The following is a 22,565-nucleotide window of genomic DNA, read 5'->3' on the forward strand; positions in this document are numbered from 1 at the left end:
AAAACAACCGAATTATGTATTACATCACCTAATAAACTTGTCTAGTTTGGTTGTTTTATTACAGTAATATTGAGAAAATGAGTTTTAGAAATGGGAGCTTTAGGTTTTGGCATTGGGAGATAGTAAGCAAACAAACGCACTGCAAATCCAAAGGCAGTTTGAGGAATATGTTTGCGTGATCACACACGGGCCTGCGCTGTGTGCTGGGTCTGTGGGTATATATGACACACATGACAGTTGCATGTTTTAAGGAGCATGTCTGAGACGGGATTGCATCAGGAAAGCTGGCAGGCAGGTCCGAGGGAGAGGGAGCGCGAAAAACAAAACAGATTAGCATCTCAGGTTTCATTTTGTGGGGCCCTTTAACAGGGGGGGGTGGAGTGGGCACAGACAGGGGGAGGAGGGAGGATTTTGGGAGATTTCTTTGTCTTGCCCTGGATCCAGGACCCCGACATGGAGCGGGAGGTCACGTGTTTCGAGGGGAGCCCTTTTGTCTGCTGAGGACACGGAGGGAGAGCGGCATTTGGGGGAAACCGCTGGAGCTGCCGGGCTCAACTGCACAGGGACGAGGAGGAGAAGTTTTTAAAGGTAAGGTCAACTGTGGCCGGCGGATGCGAGTTCATTGAAGGGTTTGTTCGCCTTTATAGTAGTGCTGACCCATACGAGCGCTCACTGAAGCTCGTTTAAGAGACCCCAATTGGGTCAACTTTTGCAGCATGGTAAGTTAGACATGGTTTATGTGAGCTTTACAGTGTAATGTTGTGTTTTTTGGTCGGGACGAGCCGTTTCAGGCAGACCGCACCGACAGCTGTTGTGGAAAATGAGATCGATCGAGAAAGCAGCCAGTGGGACCGGAGCTAAACTTTTGTGTTATTATTATGAACACTTTCTCCGAGAAGTAAATTTCAGTTTATTTTTACATTTGTATAGAGAGTGGGATCGGCAGGGCTGTAGCAATCAAATAAGTTTGTGTTTTCTATGCGAAGAGACCCATTTGCGGTAACGGGGTTCATGACGCGCTGCTCCGAGTCAAGCGACCTCCAAGGATGAGCGCAAACTGGTGAAAACGAATGGAGGACCGACGTTCACTGGTTAATAGTAGTTTTTTTTATGACGATACAAGATGTAAAGCTACTTTCACAAGCATCCTTGACTGTGTGTACTAGCGGGTCGTTATTGACCGACAATATGTAATGCACACAACCAAGATTTAAACGCCACATGGAGTGATTAAAACTCCGGGAAACTAATCAACTGGCGTCAAGGAGAAGTTCAATGGGCTTGCTGGCGGCCTCCCCCGGCCTCCTGTGCGCACTGGCAGGGTTTGTGGAGTCCAGGCTTGAATTAAACTAAAGTTGGGGAAGTCCTTCGCTAACGTCGAGCTAATTGGCTATAAATTGCAAATACTGTTAAAACATTTAATACCCACAACACAAGGAAGTTGTAAAACCTGTGTATTTTACAAGTGTGGTTTTTAATTGCAAACCGACAGCAGTAGGGGAGTTGAGCTTTTTTATTTTATTTATTAATTTGTATCCCTCATTTGGTGACCGTCGATACAGGATTTGCTAATGGTGCATACTTTCATATTCTAATATCCCATTGCTTGCTTGTTGGTGGACCTGTATTGTAATTTACCTGTATGAACGATACTAATTTCGTTTAATTAACCATTTTGTTACCTGTCCTCTAATGTGCTGGGAGGTAAGGTGGATCCCCGAGCTGTAGGCATCCTTCAGGGCAGCGGTATCCACACTGCGGCCCTAGAGTGATGGGGAGGATGTGTAGTAATTATTTAATTCAACATGCATTGAAACACCGAGGCACTTTTATAATACACACGCATGTGGAGGGTGTTAAATCAGGACGTGTGTCGCCTCCGACGCCTATCAATTGGCTACATTGTCCAGCGCTTTCGGAGTTGGCGAACTCTGTCGATTTGGAGTTGCGCAGATGTTCGCAGTTCTGCGCGGCTCCACCAATGGGGTCGGCGGGATTCTGCACATCTGCGCAGAACTGCGGAAATCTGCGCAGCTCTAACGCGACCTAACGTTTCGGACAAATTTCCCCCCCAAACAACCCACGTGGGGGTGCATGAGCTTCTAATCTAGATTTTTTTTTCTTTGTCTCAGCGTTTACATCTCCTTTTACGCAAAAGGAAATGTTTGAATGGGTGTTTCCCCCCCCCCCCTTAGTTCTACCTTTTAGAGAAAATATAACGACCTATATATAAGGACATTCAGGTCTAAGCAGCAGTTTCATGCCACTTATGCTGATGGTGTTCTGCCCTTTTTAAAAGTTTGGTGACTTCATCTATTTTAAGTTTAACTTCAGAATAGGATGGCTATTGCCCATACCCTTGCATTGAAAGCCCTGTGTGTAAAACCTGGCATGGCTGGATGCCTGCAGACAGTGGGTGTTTGTCAGGGGTCTCGGACTCCAAACACAGCCGCAGAGAAAATGGACAGGAAATGTACCATTTTCTTGGGGGGGGTTGAGGTCGAAGCTAACTGACCACGCTTTGTTTCCACTGCCTGTTTGAGGTGGTGAAATCATTGACGGGGAAAGTTGGCGTGTGGATTTAAACAGCAACTCTGTGCAGAAGGCTTTGGTAGTGTTCGGGCTAAATGCAGGACAATTTGGCCAAGTATCGTTCAGTGTCTAAATAGACATAATGTAAATGATAGCTTTCTGTTCTAAAATTTGACATTTGTCCACCTCCTCCACATCTAGTATTGTTGGTAACACATTTTAAAATTGGCATGCTAAGCTAGATCTCCTAGAATCCCACATTCGTCCTGTCAGGTGTTTTAGGCAGCGTCTAGCTGTGCATGTGACTGTGCTTTCGTTTGCAGAAAGTAAGTTTGCCGTAGGAATGGTATTCTGAATGGGCAACAAAGTTTTAATATGGGGAGTTAATGGAGATATTTGCTGCTAGTAGTATCTAGTGAGGATATCAGTTTGTGCAGTTGGAGTCAGATGTCAGTCTAGTTTCCTTCCTCTGATGCCATTGACAAATTGGAGGTTTATCACCTTCTAAACAGCCATTAGGTTTTTCACATTTGTTGGTCAAGAAAGGCTCCAGTTTCCTGTCTACCTTCAGTTTTCTCTGCCCTTCCTCCTCTAGCTCTATCTTCTGATGCCTGTCCTGTGATGAGTTATCCATGTGTAGCCTCTGTTTTTGTTACGACTCCTGCAACCCCCCCCCCACACACACACACACACACACACACACTTTTAAATTGAATTTGCTAGACCTTTGACACTACTGTTGCGGTTTTCCTCTACCTATAACATTCAGCTTTTTACACTGTGAAATGCATCGACTATCTTCTACATCTTGCATTTTCACATAAGGTAACCATAGCATGTATTTATCTTCCCCTATCTATCTCCGATCACTCTGGGGCTTCTGATGAAATGATACAAGCATATATTCCCGTAAAGTTGGCTGACACGGAGTCATGTGTGGAGAGTCCTAATGTTGTTTGTCTGACTTGCTACAGCTATGGCAGAACCTCTGTGAAATTGGATTTGCTGTAGAGTTGTAGACTAATATCCAATTAAATCCTATTTGAATGGTCACTTGTGGTTTTACTGGGTTTACTATTCCATCACTGGGATGCCCTGTGCAGCTGGTTTTCTCTGGCATCTCGGTTAATATTTTGAAATTTCATTCCTCTTGCCTGAAGCAAGAGTGAAAGAAGGCAACATGTCATGCTCCTAGACCTATTTAATAAAAACATTGATCTATTCAGTCGGAGCCAATTTCTTGTATGGAGTTTAATAACAGCTGTCTTCTACAGTTGTCACTATCTCTAGTGTGCTACTGTGGAGAGTACGCCTTGAATAAACTGCAAAACCACATTTTATTTCTGTACTCTTAGGATTTAAATAGCTGTTATTATTGATATCTTCTGAACTACTGCAGACTGCTTTAGATTTATTTGAATATCCTTTTGTTTTCATCTGAAATGGATCTCTCGGAAGTGGGATCTTGATGCTGGGATCTAAATACTCATACTTGTAGTCGAGTATTTATAGCTTTCTACTATTGCCAATGATGCATGTATATATCTCTGACATTGTCTCTTTATATAGCTTATATAGCTGCAAAGGACCATCCTTTCTGTAGTTTGATGTTTTCCCTTCTGAAAAATAATACTGGGATTGGTTTTGTTTGCGCAGAGTGGACAGGGTTCCCAAGGTTTCTGTTCACTAGTGCAGATTTCTTGGGCTTGAAGTGGAATGCTACACTTCATTTAGTCTGTTTAACAATCATCTTGTATGGAATTGATATACATTTTGGATGGACTTTCTCATTGAATAACTAACCTTTTCCATTGTAGAATCTGCTTTGTCCTATTGTCACGATGAGTAAACAATTGGGTGTGGATTTAAGTTATTTAACACGTTCATCTATTATCTGCGTTGGAGTAACTCCAGAACTCAGGCATGATGTAAGTGTACAGGAAGTTCTGCATCAACACAGCATTTTTAGTTCTTTTTGCCAAGATTTCATAATGCAAATTTTGCAGAAATTAAATAACTGGAAAGCTTTGCCATTTGGAAGAGGTTTCCTGCAGAATACTCCTACAGATTTCTTTTTAGATGGTTTTAAAATAAATCAAGCTTATCTTTTGTGCACAGAAATTTGGCTCCAGCTAAAGTAAATTTCCAATACATTTTGCTTATGATGCAGGATACTGCTTTCTGGAAGGGAAAAAAAAAACTATTCAATTCAAGACCAGAAAATGGGAGACAAAGGTGGTGTCTGATAATGTTTGGGGTACTTTAGTAATCTCATTGTCAATGTAGTAATTCAGCAACCAAAGCAGTAATGTTCTATATGATATGATTAAAAGCTTTAGATGAGTCTTCCAGACTCGCTCACTTTGGAGGATTTTTATGTTCCCCAGATTTTGGGTTAGTTGTTAAAGTCCAGCTTCATACTTTGCTCCTCTTGTTGCTTTCGAGAGCATCAGCCCAGTGATACCCTGGTTTAAAAGGTAAGGGAGTACAGTACTGTACTTCATTCTTTGATCTGAATGTCCTTTGACTTGGTGTACATGATTTCTGGTTTGAGCAGGCTACTACTGCACAACACTGTACAACACTGAATCTCTCAAGTTTCAGGAGTTTGTGCATAAATGTATGTTTGAAACCAGCTTTTCTAGTCTGGTCTAATTTTCAGTTCTTCTCCCCCAACACAAACATACTCTGTCACTTTATTGGGTTTTACACCTTCCTTCATAATATAACCCTCAGAATATATTTAGGATGTCTTGGCAGTTCACTTAGTGTTCACTTGTGTTTGTGTTTGAAAGGACAAAGCATAGGTATGGAAAGCCATGTAGTCAGTGTTTTTTGTAGATGTCTGTAGCTGCTGGTTTGTAAAACTCACGAGGTTTGATCTGGATTCTTTTAATGAGATTGAAGTACTCGAACCAGTTACCCTTCTCTAAATTAATAATTGTAACCTTCAAATAGTCAGGTGTACTTATTAAACTGGAGCGATGACTGACTTTAATGAGTTTCAGATGTCTTGCTGCAGTCACATAGTAGCTCTTTGAGCAGGAAGGAAATATTAATTGCACAGCTAGACTGGGAGATTTTTCAGGGTAGGATGAGCTCAAAGAATATTTTTTATTATTGCTGTGTGGGTTTAATTAATACTTCTGCATAGCTTAAATATTTTGAAATGGCCATTTTGGGGGTGGGAATTGTTCTAGTACAAGTTATTTCCTGATTTCCCCCCCACATTAAATCTTCAAGTGTTATATTCAATTTATTGATTAGGCTTAATATGAACAGAAAGTTAACAATTTAAATGCTCTTGCTCCCTGCATATTTATTTTTAGTTCTTCTCCAGAGCAACTAATGGGTGACACTTCCAGTACAGGTTTTCAAAAACTTCAGCCTTTTGTTCAAATTCCTTTTCTGGTAAATGCAAAAGTGTTTCTAATGTAATAGGCTTTGGAGTTAGTCATCTGTGCCGCCCAGTTAAACCTAAAATTAAACATAATACCTTGAACTTCTGTATCCTGAAGCTGTAGTTTTTAAGGTGTATTGTGTAGAGTAAGGTAGAACAGAGCCATTGCATGTCATTGCTTTTGTAGCAGAAAATTGCAGGTTTACATTCTACCTCCATCTGTGTAAAACTGAAGTGGTTGTTATTGACAGGATGGTGTCAACCTCTGTGTAACTGTTGGATCACTATTTGAGGATGCACAATTATAGTGTGGTGCATATGCATCCAAAGTACAAAATTGCACTCATGTGATCCTTACTAACCCCACAGCAGAACTTTAAATGTTTGAGGGATTCAGAAATGATCATTGTCTACTGATCCTGTTATTTACATTGAAAGGCAGTGTGTAATTTGGAGCAATGAAGTGTTAATTAATATCCAACCAAAATGTTCTTGCGCTTTATGTTGCATGGTAACCCTGACCCACAAGAATGCACCCCTCTTAGTATAAACCCCTGACGTTTGTGCCACTTAAACTTTTATTTTGGAGTATGTACTATTAGGCCTACATGCTCTTTTGTTTCTGCTCTGCAGTATTTGTACATTACTGATATCCCACCTTAAACAGGATACAGTGCAATCTAAAGTCTTGAAGCCCTTGGCATGTTGATGCAGGCTTATTTGCAGGAATGTTCATCATGTTCAAATCTTCTGTGTGTAGGGACAAGCCAACAAGATAGTTGTGATTGATGGCGATGGACAGTATTGATTGTGACACTTGTGTATGAGGTACACTGATATTTGCTTTAGATGGTTGTACAGCCTCTAATACTGAAGAATAAGTCAGGACTTAACATTTATCTTTGTGTAGTAGGACAGTTTTCAGTTGTGTCAGCTGTATGGAGCACAATTTGGGATTCTTTTGTTGGCAATTTATGAGTTTGGAGTGGGTTAATTTCATACAGCATTAAACAAGTGGCCCTTGAGCACTTACCTCCAGCAATCATAATGCACCCCTATACCTTAAGTTACAAATAGTTTATCCTTTATATTTGCAGCTCTTCATAGCTTCTGTCAGTGCTTACAGGCCTGTCAGAACTTGCAGAACATCTGTTGTGATCTGCTGCTAAGCACATTCAATTTGTGCAGCTAGAAACTACCAAAATATATGCATTGCCAAACCCAGAGCAGGGTGAAATTCCAGGTATGTTTGAGCTTTCAACAGTAGAGCCTATTCAGATGAAGAACCATTGCCTCCCAGCAGTAACTTGAATTTGTATGGAAGTCTATTTAAAGGGCTTGTTTCTCTACAGTAAGGTATAGCATCCCTAAAGCTGCCTGTTCAAGTACAATGGAAAAATGGCAGTAGACACGGTTCACTTCCAGAGCAGATTAAACTGTAGAGCAGTGTTATCTAAGGACAACATAGTTTTTGTTATTACTGTGTTGCTGCATTATCTTTTGTACCCCAGGGAATTTGAAAAGCAATGGGGAAGTGCAAGGCGATTATTTTCTCTGGCCCTTTGTCAAGCATAAGAGGGTCCAACTTGGATTCCTAGTTCCAATAGTTATTGTGAACCTGCAGTATGTCACCATCTTCATTGTTGATTTAAAAAATAACTGTTTAACCTTTCTCTGAAGTAGCTTGTGGTCGTTTTAAGAAAACAATACATGCTGCAATTTGAAACTTTAGAAATCGGTACCACATGCAGGCTTCATTTTTGTGATCATGCTGCCATCTTGTGGTGATCAGCCCTGTGGAAAATGTTTGATTGTTCAAGACTTGCCATATGTAACAGTTGCAGGACATGTTTTGACTTAACATTTTTGAAGTGTTTGTATAGATGAACATAATGGTAGCTTGTTTGTCATTTAGGCCTACTTCTGTGCACATTTTGACACAAAATTTGCTTCCCTCTGGTTCTTTCTGTAAAGAGTAATGTGGAATAATGAAATTGGTATCTGAAATACTGCTTGTAACCTCAATTGGCTTAAAGCTAATGATTAAAGCCAACATGGTGACTTTTTTTCATCCCCATAGAATTGAGTTCAAACTAGCAGTAGTGGTACATTGCAATAGCTGATAATGACTTTGGGTATTCACTTCTCCAGACACTCCTTTCCCCTTTGTCCCGACAATGATACAATGGTGGTGTTTGTGTGGCCCATGGTCCTGCCCCTATTGAGGTCAGGAGTGAGTGAAAAGCCTTATGGAGTGTGCACGACCTCCTGGGCCTAACATGGATTGTTTTTGCCCTTTCAGAAGCATAAGGAGATGGTAATTCCACAGTACTGAATCAGGCATCGTGCCCTTTCAGCAGAACAAAAAAATCTTCAGAATTGCTTATCAGTATCCTGCAATTATGAAAGGATGATTTGAATGTATTCTGCTATTGAAATGTTATCCTATTTTGCCAGCTGCACTATATTCAGTTCCTTTATGGGTCTATTTAATACACTTGAGATGAAGTGTAGGAAATTGAGAAACCAATAGAAGCTACTTTCAAAAGAACGTGCACTTATATTAAATACATTAGACAGCTGTCCAATTTATAGTAGAATATTATTACTCTTCTCCATCTAGGAGCTTCCTCTAACCCACCGAAGCAATTATACCTGAAATACCTTTTAGTTTTCTGTTCCTTATATTTATTCCTGAAACTGATTTAGATTTTTTTTTTTTTTAATTAAAAATTAGGTATATATATTTAACATGCTTCTCACTCTTCTGTTTTTTCTTCCAGTTTTGAGCACACCGATTTCAAATTGGCATCATGAGTTGGAGCTTCTTAACACGCTTGTTAGAGGAGATCCACAACCACTCCACATTCGTAGGGAAGGTGTGGCTCACAATCCTGGTTGTCTTCCGCATCGTACTGACAGCTGTCGGAGGGGAGTCCATCTACTATGATGAACAGAGCAAGTTTGTTTGCAATACCCACCAACCGGGGTGCGAGAACGTGTGTTACGATGCCTTTGCGCCCCTCTCCCACGTGAGATTCTGGGTCTTTCAGATCATCGTGATCTCCACTCCTTCCATCATGTACCTGGGTTTCGCCATCCACAAGATCACCCGGATGAACGATGACGACTACCGACCGAAGACCCGGAATCGCATGGTCATGGTCCGGCGAGGGGCCTGCAGGGATTACGAGGAAGCCGAGGACAACGGCGAGGAGGATCCCATGATCTTCGAGGAGATCGAACCTGAGAAAGACAAGAAGGACGAGAAGGACAAGAAGGCGGAGAAGCCGCCGGAGAAGAAACATGACGGGAGGCGAAGGATCAAGAAAGACGGTCTGATGAAGATCTATGTCATGCAGCTGTTGGCGCGTTCCATCTTTGAGGTGGCCTTCCTCTTTGGCCAGTACATCCTGTATGGCTTCGAGGTGGTCCCGTCTTACGTCTGCACCCGGAGCCCTTGCCCTCACACCGTGGACTGCTTCGTCTCCAGGCCCACCGAGAAGACCATCTTTCTTCTCATCATGTATGTGGTGAGTGGGCTCTGCTTGCTAATGGATATCTTCGAGATGTTCCACCTGGGTTTCGGGGCCATCCGTGACACCCTCCGGAAACGCTCCAGACGGCTTCCTGGGGGGGTGGGAACCCGGCCTCCCCTAAACAGGATGCCCTCTGCGCCCCCAGGCTACCACACCGCTCTCAACAAGGACCTCAAGATCAAGCCTGCTAAAGGGGAAAAGCCAGAATTCAGGGACAACCTGGGGGATTCTGGACGGGAGTCGTTCGGGGACGAGTCTTCATCTCGGGAGTTGGACAGGCTGCGCCGGCACCTAAAAATGGCCCAAGAGCATCTCGATCTGGCCTACCAGAATGAAACGGGCAGCCCCTCGCGAAGCAGCAGCCCGGAGTCCAACGGGACGGCCGCCGAGCAGAACAGACTGAATTTTGCTCAGGAGAAGCAGGGGGAATCTTGCGAGAAAGAAGGTACTGGATTCCACCTTTTTTTTTACCTCATTTTGTTAGTAAGGTCTATGATCTAACAATGTAGTTATTTTTAAATTTGAAATGCTTCTGGTATCCTAGTTTTGTCCAGATTTCAAGTTTGTAGATGTCTTTCTGTCATGGCTCTCCTTTTTCTCATTTTCTAGATGAAATGGTATTGCTTCAGCTTGGTTTGCTATATGGTGTAATTGCTAGCTATAAAAAATGATAAATGCTCAGTGACAGTGGTCTACTAATGTAGTTTGGTGTGAACAACATTTTTTAAAAGCAATCGATTTTCTTCTAGCAATTTGTACTACTGTTTTCAACCACCTCATTCAACCTGAATGAAATTCCAGATGGATTCATGTGAAACTGATTGATACTTGTTGAGTCACAGCCTTTTTAGTTTAAAATTTGAAAAGTATTATTTTCTGTATCTGATAATCCTGAAGAAATAATTCATTTGCAACGGTACTTACGTTTTTTCTTTTTTTTTTTTTTTCTTATTTCTCCTTAGGACTACGGGCCTGAACCTTTTCATACTGGATTTTGTAATAAAGCTTTTCCGTCGACAGAACTGAGACTTCAGATTGATGGTGGGGAAATCTGTGACTGAATCACCAAGACCTTTGTGTTGGGTGTTTGACTCGGTGGAGGGTTATAATGTGCCTAATATTATTATTAAGGCCAGTGGTTTTTAAGGAGAGCTGCACAGATTGGGTTCTGATTGAGCAAAATTTCTTGAGCACATTCAGCCGAAGTGCTTTCAAACTTCACCTACAATGTGTGCACTTCCTGCTTGTTGTGGATCTCAAACTGGAATGCTGTCAATTTACAAAGGTGATTTTACAGTTCTGTAACGTTATGCCACACTTCTGATTTTTGAAACCAGCTTGCAGTTCTTATTTTTCCCCTCCACCCTTGCATCTCAACATACTTGGCGTTTACATTCCAAATCATTCCAGAAAAAATAGACTGGCGTTTTCCATGTTAAACCTTTTATAGACCAATCTGTTTCCTAAGTCTATTTTTTCCTTTTCAATATATTTTTTGTCTAGTAAATTAGGTGAAAACAAACCACAACCATTTTTATAGCTGTGAAATCTGGCACTGGCCAGGGCTTGTCGAACATGTGTGAGACAGAAAAGGGGGAAACGATAGTCTTGTTTTTACTTGAAGTGCTGCAGTTTTAAGTAATGAGGGAACTTTATTTTTCCCTTCCCCCAAATGGTACAGCAGCCATATATACTTAGTTTAGTATGGCAGATTACTGCACAGGTTCTGCAGAGAGCAGAAGGCAACAAAAACAAGACTGGAGTTTATTCACTACTCGCTGCCTTGACACAGCTGACATCTGTTCACCACCTTAATGCCGAGATGTTACCGAGGCCAGAACCGTGCCTTTGTCCAAATTTAACAATGTAACCAACAAATAACCTGGGAAATGCTTGAAATGTCCTCATCTCGTGAATCTTATTGTACTTCATTGCTGTTTATTTACCATATTGTTTAAACTGTAAATTAAAACAATTTTTGGAGAAATCATCATTCTCTTGATTTAAGTCTTAGATTTATTGGTTTTGTAAAATCAAAATTTGTTTTAGTGTTTTGTTTTGAAGAGAAGTAATTTGGGAAAATTTCACAGAGCGTATACTCTTCCAACTTGCTGCTTTCAGAATGCAAAAGAGAAATCTTAAATGTTCAAGATATAACTTTTTGTTTTTTATATATATATATGTGTGTGTGTGTGTGTATATATATATGTGTGTATATATATATATGTGTGTGTGTGTATATATATATATATATATATATATATATATGTGTATATATTTTCTTAGGAAATGTTACTTGAGTCTTCCAGTGCTAGGGACCGGGTGGGAGGGAGGCGAGAGAGAGAGGGTGGGAGAGGTGTTACATTTCAGTCTTTTGGCAGTCACCTTTCTACAAATTCACTAATCTGTGTTCTTTACTTTTTGCTACAGTTGTCAGGAACAACATTAGCTTTCCATGGAATGTGTAGCTGAATTGATTTGACTGTTTGAGAACTATGCATACAAAATTAGAGGGATGATTTTGGATTTCTCTTTTTGAAGTACCTGTTAAAATAAATTCAATGTAATGGCTAAGTTATATTTTGGATTTATTTTTTTGCAATAAAGGTCACCTAGCAATAATGATTGTGGTGTTTTTATAAATGTCTAACCCTAAAGCATTGTTCAACAATCTTGTGTGATCCAGTTTTCTATAGCTGCCAAGAAATACAAAAATAGCTGAATTGTGAGTTCTTGGGCATTGGATCTTTGAGATTTGTGAGCAGTGCATTTTAAAATGGAAATCCGTTTGAAAAGTACATTTTTAGTTTAATTTGACATTGTTTGACCTTCCCATGGTAACTGCAAGAGGAGTGGTGATCGTCCTGATGACTATTCTGACTTTTCAGTTTATTCAAACGTCTTTCTGTAAAGCCTAAATATGGACCTCAACCACCCACCTCCCCTTTTCTAATGCAAGTGATTAATTCCCATTGGACCATGGACCTTCAAAACAAGACTAGTGAAACTACAATACATTTGACTAAGTTCTAATTGCAACAGTTGGTTTAAAAGCCTCTATTTACTAGAGCAGCTTGCATACCATCCAAATAAAGTAATGAATGCATGAAACTATCAATTCCATACCATTTATCATCCCTGCTTTTGATTCAGCTACACATTCCACTTTTGGATGCCACTAATTCATATTGTCTACCAAACTGGATGTTTTTCCTGGTGAAAAGTGAAATGTGACTGCAATTGATTTGTTCTTGTTTTACTTTTTATACTTTATATTTTGAAAAAAATTCTATACTTTTTTTTTTGTACCAATAGTATTTTTTTTCCTATTGAAAGTTTCATAGAAACAAAAATAAAGAAGTTTACAATGGTGTGAACTGGATCAAATGTACTGTCTTTATTTGGGAGGGAGGGGTACAGTGTGATGTCAATTATTGTATCTAGTGCTACCATTCACTAATGATGTGAATAAGGTAATATTGGTGAAATCTATAATCTCTGCAGTAAACCTGAAGCTAATTCCCAACAAATACTCATTAGTCTGCTAATAAATCTACTTTATTGTTTGGTAAAGTGTAATTTAAAGCCTTTAGCAAAGAAATTAAGATGAGAATTCTGTTTTTGACATGACATCCACATACACTCACCTAAAGGATTATTAGGAACACCTGTTCAATTTCTCATTAATGCAATTATCTAACCAACCAATCACATGGCAGTTGCTTCAATGCATTTAGGGGTGTGGTCCTGGTCAAGACAATCTCCTGAACTCCAAACTGAATGTCTGAATGGGAAAGAAAGGTGATTTAAGCAATTTTGAGCGTGGCATGGTTGTTGGTGCCAGACGGGCCGGTCTGAGTATTTCACAATCTGCTCAGTTACTGGGATTTTCACGCACAACCATTTCTAGGGTTTACAAAGAATGGTGTGAAAAGGGAAAAACATCCAGTATGCGGCAGTCCTGTGGGCGAAAATGCCTCGTTGATGCTAGAGGTCAGAGGAGAATGGGCCGACTGATTCAAGCTGATAGAAGAGCAACTTTGACTGAAATAACCACTCGTTACAACCGAGGTATGCAGCAAAGCATTTGTGAAGCCACAACACGTACAACCTTGAGGCGGATGGGCTACAACAGCAGAAGACCCCACCGGGTACCACTCATCTCCACTACAAATAGGAAAAAGAGGCTACAATTTGCACAAGCTCACCAAAATTGGACAGTTGAAGACTGGAAAAATGTTGCCTGGTCTGATGAGTCTCGATTTCTGTTGAGACATTCAGATGGTAGAGTCAGAATTTGGCGTAAACAGAATGAGAACATGGATCCATCATGCCTTGTTACCACTGTGCAGGCTGGTGGTGGTGGTGGTGTAATGGTGTGGGAAATGTTTTCTTGGCACACTTTAGGCCCCTTAGTGCCAATTGGGCATCGTTTAAATGCCACGGCCTACCTGAGCATTGTTTCTGACCATGTCCATCCCTTTATGACCACCATGTACCCATCCACTGATGGCTACTTCCAGCAGGATAATGCACCATGTCACAAAGGTCGAATCATTTCAAATTGGTTTCTTGAACATGACAATGAGTTCACTGTACTAAACTGGCCCCCACAGTCACCAGATCTCAACCCAATAGAGCATCTTTGGGATGTGGTGGAACGGGAGCTTCGTGCCCTGGATGTGCATCCCACAAATCTCCATCAACTGCAAGATGCTATCCTATCAATATGGGCCAACATTTCTAAAGAATGCTTTCAGCACCTTGTTGAATCAATGCCACGTAGAATTAAGGCAGTTCTGAAGGCGAAAGGGGGTCAAACACAGTATTAGTATGGTGTTCTTAATAATCCTTTAGGTGAGTGTATGTCAATTAGCATATATTAAATGTACAATGTTATACATCTTTTGCAAATGCCAGTATCTAGGGAGACTTAAAATTGTTGCAATATATCATGTATGTTTACACACAATTACCCATTGTTACAGCTGGCCCCAAGATTCATTAAACATCTGGAATCCAACCAAAGCTTTTGAAAATCCCCTTCACTGACACTGTGTATAAAATAAAAACTGGACAGTGAATGGTTGAATAATACCAAAATAAACCTGCCATTACATTAGGACCCTGGGCGGATGCAGGTACACCCTAATTGCCTGGTTATGGAGCCACGCCGGCCTGGCAGTTAATTGCACACAGCTGTGGCGGTGCAGGGTGTTATGGGTGGTGTGAGGTGCAATAAGGAAACGACACATTTTAACAGTGAAGGTGCTTTTTAATGGTGTGTTAAGTACAATAAATGGACATGTTCCAGCACTAGGTTTTGGAAGGGGTGATGATAATTTACTTCGCATTTCTGCCCCCAGAGGTGATATTTCGAGATTGTCTGCTTGTATTGACAGTTTAAATCGGCCTGGTTGCAGACTCGTTAATAATCATAAAACTAATGCAATAGACTTAAAATATGTAGCCGTGATTTTGATCTTCAAAAGTGAATCTGCAACAGGGTGACTCTTATGGAGAATTATAAGGGTCAACTTTAAAACTTTTTGTCTTCAATGAATTTATAAATGAATCCCCCAATTCATTAGGCCTAATACATTTTTTTAAATAATTGGTCACTTCAGTAATTTCATGGTTTGACAATTGATCTGTCAGTTTATGATTTAGGCTATCACATTAATTTATGAATTGAAGACTTAACTTATAAATTAATTTATGAATTGTCAAATTAAAAAATGGATATTTGATTTTGACTGTTATAATGCACCATAGACTCTAGTTTCCATTGAAACAGGTCTGTTTGATCATACAGAGTTGAATGACGTTTAATGACGTGTACTAAAACGTAATCTATGATAATGATGACGTTGAATTGGTTCAATTTCGGACCTGACTTTGTTTGTTTGACTTGTTTGTATTTGTTGTGGTACTTTAGAATCGATGGATGGGAGGCTTGCTTTTGAAGTGCACCTTAAATTATATTGTTTTAACGCCAAAAGCAATATAATTTAAGGTGCACTTCAAAAGCAAGCCTCCCATTCATCGATAATAATACTATGGTCGCGTTTGTGTAGCTCAGATTTGATCGAGTCTGGGGGGATCTGCGCGGCTCCACCAATGGGATCAGCGGAATTCTGCAGATCTGCGCAGAACTACGGAAATCTGCGCTATAAGACCATACATGATCTACGCCAGACATCCCTTATGAATATAAGTTTAACGATGAGTGCAATGCTACACAAACGGTAGTGCACAACTCCACCAACTGGTAATTTCTGACAGTTGTTTAGAGTAGATTAATTTCCCAGTATAGGCCTCCTTATATATTTTCTTAGCAGACGCCCTTATCCAGGGCAACTTACAATTGATACACGATATCACATTATATCACTTGTTACAGCTCCTTTGACAAAATAGGTAGGCTATGTGAAAAATATATATTAAAATAGATTATAAAGTAATACATGTATAACCATATATTATTACAGATGTGTATAAGGTGTTTCTCTTTAGTGCGCATGACCGTTTGCTTTCCTCCCGGCAACAGTGTCACCAGGACATTTTTTGAATTTAGTATATTGGAAACACTGCACGTCATATTAATAATATTAATAACCAGTTCGCTTTGGTAAGTAATGCTCGGTAAGGTCCGATTTGACTGAATAGACGACCTTCTGTCAGACAAAACACAAAAATCAGGTTAAAAAGTCAGGTTAAAATAGGTGCCTTTTTAAGTTTAATTTGTGCTTTACATACAAATATTTGAACAAAAAAACAGCTTAGAATCAGCAAAGAAACAAATGAACAGCAACATAGCATGTTCATGATAAAAAAAAGCAAATATGAGCATTTTTTCTAAATTAACTGTATTTAATTGAACTGTTCTAAAAAGAACCGTAAAGACAAAATGTAAAACAATTGTACCTTTACAGAATGGGCCTACTGCACCACATGGACATTGCCGAGCTGTTAAAATGCTACTATGTTGCTTATGTTTAACTATATGTGTGCTATTTATTATTAGCAGCGTTTATGAGGGATAGTAACAAAGAGTGCAGAAAACAATCATTGCAGAATACCATGACTATGACCATAATCTAAATGAACTGTGTTTCTTAGGTTACATTATTCATATTTTTTCTTACACGTATAACTAGTACTGATATCAATAATAATGTGTAGTAGTAGTAGTAGCAGTAGTCTGAAACTATAGCTAACTCTATTTACAAACATCGTAAAGCAGCCTGTAACTGCACCGCCCTCTAGTGGTGTAAAAACACTGCATATTATTATTATTCGTAGTAGTGGCGGTGGTATTAGTTGTAAACGAAGCAGCAAACCTAGGTGCAAAGGAGCGATTTTCTATTCTACGGCAGCTAATTTACATGATGTAATTACTGGTCAGATCATGGAATCCTGAAGTTGATTAATTAGATTGATTAATTTATTTATAAAAGGCATAGGTGTTCTTGGATTTTGTTGTAAAGCAAGAAGTGTTAGTGCCATAATTTACACTTTTACTGTACATTAGTTTGCAGAAATCTTACTGTATGTTATGAGTAGGTGCTATTTTATGTGTAAATAATGATTTACTCAAAACAAACAACAGCAAAGCATGCAGGACAAATGTAATCAGACATATAACCAGTATTGAATATATATGTACACACACGACTTATCTAAGGCTCAGTATTTCAGCGGAATAAACATTTTAATACGCTTTGATACAACTTCCAGAGTATGCACTGAATAGCAGAGTAAACTGGATTATTATTTATTTTTTACATTTCACAGGAGCTAAATGCAGGCACAGTCCTCAGCAATGATGTTGGGCAGAGTCTCATATTTGAAGGAGTAGCCTCCATCAGAGGTGGTCCGAAACCGGAGTGACTTCATGGTCCCGGGCACAGGTGCGCAGCATTGCTTGATCCCCAAAATGGTGGTCATTCGATCCCAGCTGGAGCAGTTGCCATGGCAGTAGTGGAAGGTGAGCACTTTGGGATGGACAATCCAGTTGTCCCAGCCCAGATCCTCGAAAGAAATATTGAGTTCTGCCCGGTGGCAGTCATTATAGTTGGGCTTCTCTTGACCTGGCCTTTGGAGGAGATCTATGGCCGAGGGTGACCAGGGAATGGTAGACCTCCGTGAGCGCTCTGGACCTTTGGGGTGTGTGTGCAGATGTAGGAAGGGCATCTTATCAGGTTCGGATTGGCAGCCGCAAGTGGGGCACCTGACCTGGAGAACGAAGGGCCCGTCAGCCAAAAGGGGGTGGAAAAGTCTGCCGATGTGGTAGGTGGTCCACCCGTCACCTGATCTCTTCTCTGGGCTTTCTGCAACCTGGGCTAGCTGCTGATGCGTGGTGAGGATGAAGAGAGGGGTTGACGTGTTGTCTGCCTGGGACGTCTCTCCGCTGAAGAACCAGAAGTGAGCAGAAGTGACCACAGACTCCAGGGTGCTTGGCGACGGCTGGAAGTAATAGGTAAAGTGACTGGCTCCTTCTGGGGAGGGCAGGTCTAGACTGTGTGCACAGGTGGAATCTGGGGAGACCAGGCAAAACATTTATTTATAGGCCAAGTACTATTGTCCTAACACTATAAGACAATCTAATTACACAAAATATTTATCATATACTCTATTAATTGTACCCACCAGTGTTAAGGCATGCCATGATTGCTATTCAAAATTCCATAGTGATTGACTGTATTATATTCAAATGATGTCATCATTTCATATGGGCCTCATTAATGAGGACTATTCATCTGCCAAAAATTCATTCAGACATATGAAGTACTACTAACAAGGTTAGTGATGTGTTGTTTATCATCAGAAGGCGCTGCGATGTCAGGTATCAAGTGATCCTAAACGTGAACCTGGCACATTCGGTTTTTCTTTAGATTTGTGGAATTTGGTCTGAAAAGCACTACATATGGTTTTAATCTACACTTAAAAGTTGATGGCATGGCTATCGAACCACTTGTGTCCCTGTAAGTACTCAGACATGGCTTTCACATCAAAGCTTCAACAACATCTCTTATGAGTGCTTGTGCTCTTTTTTAAATAATACTACAAAAGTGTATATTCTTTTGTGTTAACCTAACACTCTAATGGCGATAGCAACAATTATACGAGAGGCGTTCTGCACAGTCCTATTGAATTTTATGAGCCCTGAAACAACCCATTAGCATTTGAACAGCGATGCAGATGGGTGCCCTAATGATCACATCCAAGCTCTCTGCGCTGCACTTTGACTAATGCCCACCATTTCAGTTGTCAAGAGCCATAACCACCCTCCGAGTAGGTGCTGCACACTACATTCCCATTACTCCAGCCCAGTCACAGGGCACCTGAATTCATTCTGTGAAACACTCAAGTCTGCACTGTCACTCATTTTGCCAGAGTAGGTCTGCACATCTGTGTGTCCATTTCTACTGTGGAGAAGGAACTCTGAATTTCAAAGCATTAAGGTTGTCAGTAGCCAGCATCTTGAAGAGCGGCTTATGTATGATTGAAAGTCTGTATCCCTGCTCAAAATACTTTTAACCTCCTCCTTGTTTCTTCTCATCTTTACCCTTGAGGCTGTATAACTTTTCAATGCATTAAGATACTAAATCCTAAAGACATTTGGTTCAATTCCCCTTTAAGCCCCTTTAAGTTTTCCGTATTCATTTGACGTGATTATCCTCAAAATGTGCAATGAATTAAAGCTCCCTGGCACAGTTAAAGAGGTACTAACTAAAACAATTGACTTGCTTCATCATTCTTTAGTGATTAACTCCCTCATTTTAAAACAGCACTTCTTAGTATCTATTGAGCCTGTGAAATTGCTGACTTGTGGGAACTGTGTCAAAAATAAACTTTAAGTAAAAAGAAGAAGAAAAATTGTTTTAAACTTCATACTACATTTATATAAGATTACTACCTACTCACAACCATAACTCGTCATATTTTTTTATGATAGTTAATTCAATAGTCTGAAAATAGGTGTTAATACATTAATATGTAAGCTTAGTACAGTACCTTACCAAATAAAGTGAGCACCCCCCCATAAATAATTGCAATTACAAATTTCACTGCAGCACTGTGGCCAGGATATTAAATACCTTTCTTCTGCATAAGCCTCTGTGTAAGGCATGATGCACAAAGCCCAGCTACCAGATACTGTGGGGTTGTGCCTGCTCTGTTTTGTGCTTGGCATTGTGTTACATACATTCTTCCTCTGTGTGGAGCCTTCTTGTTTTTAAAATGGTGGGGTGCACCATTAGTACTGTAACATCTGGCATAGAAAATCAGACTGACCAGAGTTTGGGAAGAGGATAATTTGTGACTTCTCCTGGTGAATCCTCCTCCTCTGTGTCCACGTTGCCCTGCCCACCCGAGACGAAGCTGGGTGATGATCCAGATGTGTTTTGTCACTGGGCGGCTGGTGTGTGCTATTAATGGGGGGCTCCTTCAGTCCCAGCCCTTCTAGCACTTGTTGTTTGAACCAGGCTAGTACAACATCACTAGACAAATCTTCTCCATTGCAGGCTTCTGTCCACCTTGGAGTGGAAAGGACCAAGAGGAGGAAGAAAGTCAGAAACAAGCAGTAGTTCCTCAGTAGCCATAAACAGTCCTTCATTGTGCCAAGGAGGATAGTGAAAGAGTAAATGTTATCTGGAATATGGATCTCTGTTTTCTGGAAAAAACAATGGATAGGCGGCCAAAATGTGTATGGTTTATCCAAGTCCAAGTTGGTGTTTCTCTCTACCCCGCTCAGTCCTCCAGCAACTTACAAATCTGCTCAGGATTCCCCTTTTCACAATGTGCTGCCTGGATGTATCTTCAGGTGTGTCCAGATGAAAACAGATGAAAAATGTATCCCTTGCTGGGTATTTGGTTCTTTTGTAATTCAACCTTTCCAGTTGCAGACCCCGTTGGTGCTCCTTTGCTAAAATCCCCGCATAACACTTTGTATTTGCATGAGTTGACTGAAAGGCTACCCCTAATATGCAGATGCCACAATTGGGTTCTGCCCACACCGATTCTGTGACGCAACTGTCTCGGTCGCATGAATCCTATCTCCGTCTAGCAGTGAAATAAGAGAGGACTGAGATAGCAGCAGACTGGAGCTGTTTTGTTTGAGGCATTTGCCTTGTCCAGGCTAAAGGTGTCTGTGAATGTCTGTCCTTGTAGTATTATAATGTAGCAATATAGGGATCACATTTTGCCTGACGAATAGTATCACCAAGGCAAAATGCATTTGCTCGCCATGGAAAGCGAAATGTTCACTGTAATAGAGGTCAAAATCACATTAGATTACAATAAAAGAGAAATATAACAATATAACATCATTTTAATACCCTATTTCCTTCCTACTTAGATTCAAGTCAGGTCTTTTTCCTGCCAGTCCAGTATATTTCAGTTAAGTTACATTGATTTGTTGCTATGCTTTGGAGTTGTGATGCTCTAAAGAACTCAAACAGGCTCACATCATGGTGGTATTGGCACCCTGAACCTTGTAACCACAGATCTCTCCATTTTGTCACCATATGGTCATCGTATTTGGAAATATTTAAATATTGGATTAATCAGATCATAAAATACTGTAAAATAAGAACTGGCACATTGTAGCAGGTTGTATTTGCTTTGTTTTGTGTATTTTTATGAGAAAAGTACTTCAATTGCGATGAACAATGCAATTTATCAACGAACATACTTTTAGAGACATTTCAATAAATGACTTGCAGCACAATGTCTATGGTACATATACAGATATATCATGTTACAGATACAGATAAAGATCAAGAACAGATAAAATATATATCTGCATCCTCCTATGATTGGATACGTTGATTGACATTTAAAATCACCAGTATCTTGGAAGCCAGAATGTGACCAGTAATGTGAAAGATTTTAGACTTGAACCGGTGTGAAACAAGTGTAAAAGATGATGGCATGTTAAATCACAGTTTAAAGAACACCACTTGGTCAGGAAATTGGAATTTAGGTTATGTAGGGCCTACATGTGTATTACTCCAAGGATTTCTGAATTTTACTTAATCAAAAAAAAGATTAATCTGAAAAATATGAGTTTTTGCAAGTACATCCATTTTGTCCCCTGATACCTAGACAGGTTTGTCTGACTGACAAATGTAGACCTGGCTTTACTGAATAGAGTATTTTAAATATCAGGTTTATTCATTTTATTTATATATATTTTTTGTAGGGGTTCTGTGCTGGCAGTGTTTTGGTACTTTTCCTTTCCCCTAATGATTAAAGTAGGAGGGACAAAATCTTTTTCAAAATCACAGAAACCTACATACAAAGTTAGACAAAACAAGGGAAGATAGATAAGGTTTCCATAATAACATTTATTAGTCTCACTCCTCTCTCCAAACAGAACTTGCATAATTGTGTCATTAATGTGCATAGTAATGTGCAAATACTTTACAGAAGTGTACAGTGAAAATGTAAAATATGACTTTAATATAGAAAGTGCTATTGGTGAACATTGAATGTAGAAGATAGAGGAACAGGAATGCATTTGATTCTTTATTCTTCCTCTAGAGCTTGACCTATTTAGTTTCTATTACTTTGACAAGGGAACGATGAATACTGTGAAGCAGAAGTGAGATTTCTGTGTTATGTTGTTCAGTTTGCTTTGCATGGAATAACTTGGTTTATGGGGAGGCACGGTGGCACAATGGATAGCACTGCTGTCTCACAGTTCCTGGGACCCAAGCTGGGACCGTACTCCGACCTTGGGTGTCTATCTGGTTGGAGTTTGCCTGTTCTCTTTGTGTCTGCGTGGGTTTTCTCCAGGTGCTCCAGTTTCCTTCCACATCCCATATATATGCTGTTTAGGTTGATTGGCTCCTCTAAATTGCCCTCTATTCCTTGAGTGTGTGTGTGTGCTACCCTGCCATGCGATGCACTGGCGTCCCGTCCACTCAATCCAGATCCATCAATCTATATGTCGGGATTACACATTTAGATTATGCGAAAATGATCATTAATTTTCAATTCTGTAACAAGAATGAATTTAGCTTCGGCAAATTGCACACTGACATGACCAGTAAATGTGTGCGCTAGCCTCCAGATTCAGGATAATC

The 22,565-nt window shown here is 40.1% G+C and overlaps 2 protein-coding genes across 2 annotated transcripts; one reads left to right on the forward strand and one right to left on the reverse strand.

Moving 5' to 3' along the window:
- The first annotated feature begins 423 nt into the window (after positions 1–423).
- LOC136711248 (gap junction gamma-1 protein) lies at positions 424–11,458 on the forward strand. The gene is made up of 3 exons (XM_066687365.1): positions 424–588; positions 8,716–9,916; positions 10,434–11,458. Exons 2-3 carry the CDS (start codon positions 8,746–8,748, stop codon positions 10,445–10,447), a joined length of 1,185 nt encoding a protein of 394 aa, XP_066543462.1. The 5' UTR covers positions 424–588; positions 8,716–8,745; the 3' UTR covers positions 10,448–11,458.
- Positions 11,459–16,204: 4,746 nt separating this feature from the next.
- Positions 16,205–20,521, reverse strand: inha (inhibin subunit alpha). Its single transcript, XM_066687711.1, has 2 exons — positions 19,771–20,521; positions 16,205–18,011 (listed from the first exon to the last, which is right to left on the reverse strand). The coding sequence occupies exons 1-2, from the start codon at positions 20,090–20,092 to the stop codon at positions 17,272–17,274; spliced, it is 1,062 nt and encodes a 353-aa protein (XP_066543808.1). The 5' UTR covers positions 20,093–20,521; the 3' UTR covers positions 16,205–17,271.
- Between the last annotated feature and the right edge of the window lie 2,044 nt (positions 20,522–22,565).

The sequence above is a fragment of the Amia ocellicauda genome, chromosome 16 (assembly GCF_036373705.1).
Source record: "Amia ocellicauda isolate fAmiCal2 chromosome 16, fAmiCal2.hap1, whole genome shotgun sequence".
NCBI lineage: Eukaryota > Metazoa > Chordata > Actinopteri > Amiiformes > Amiidae > Amia > Amia ocellicauda.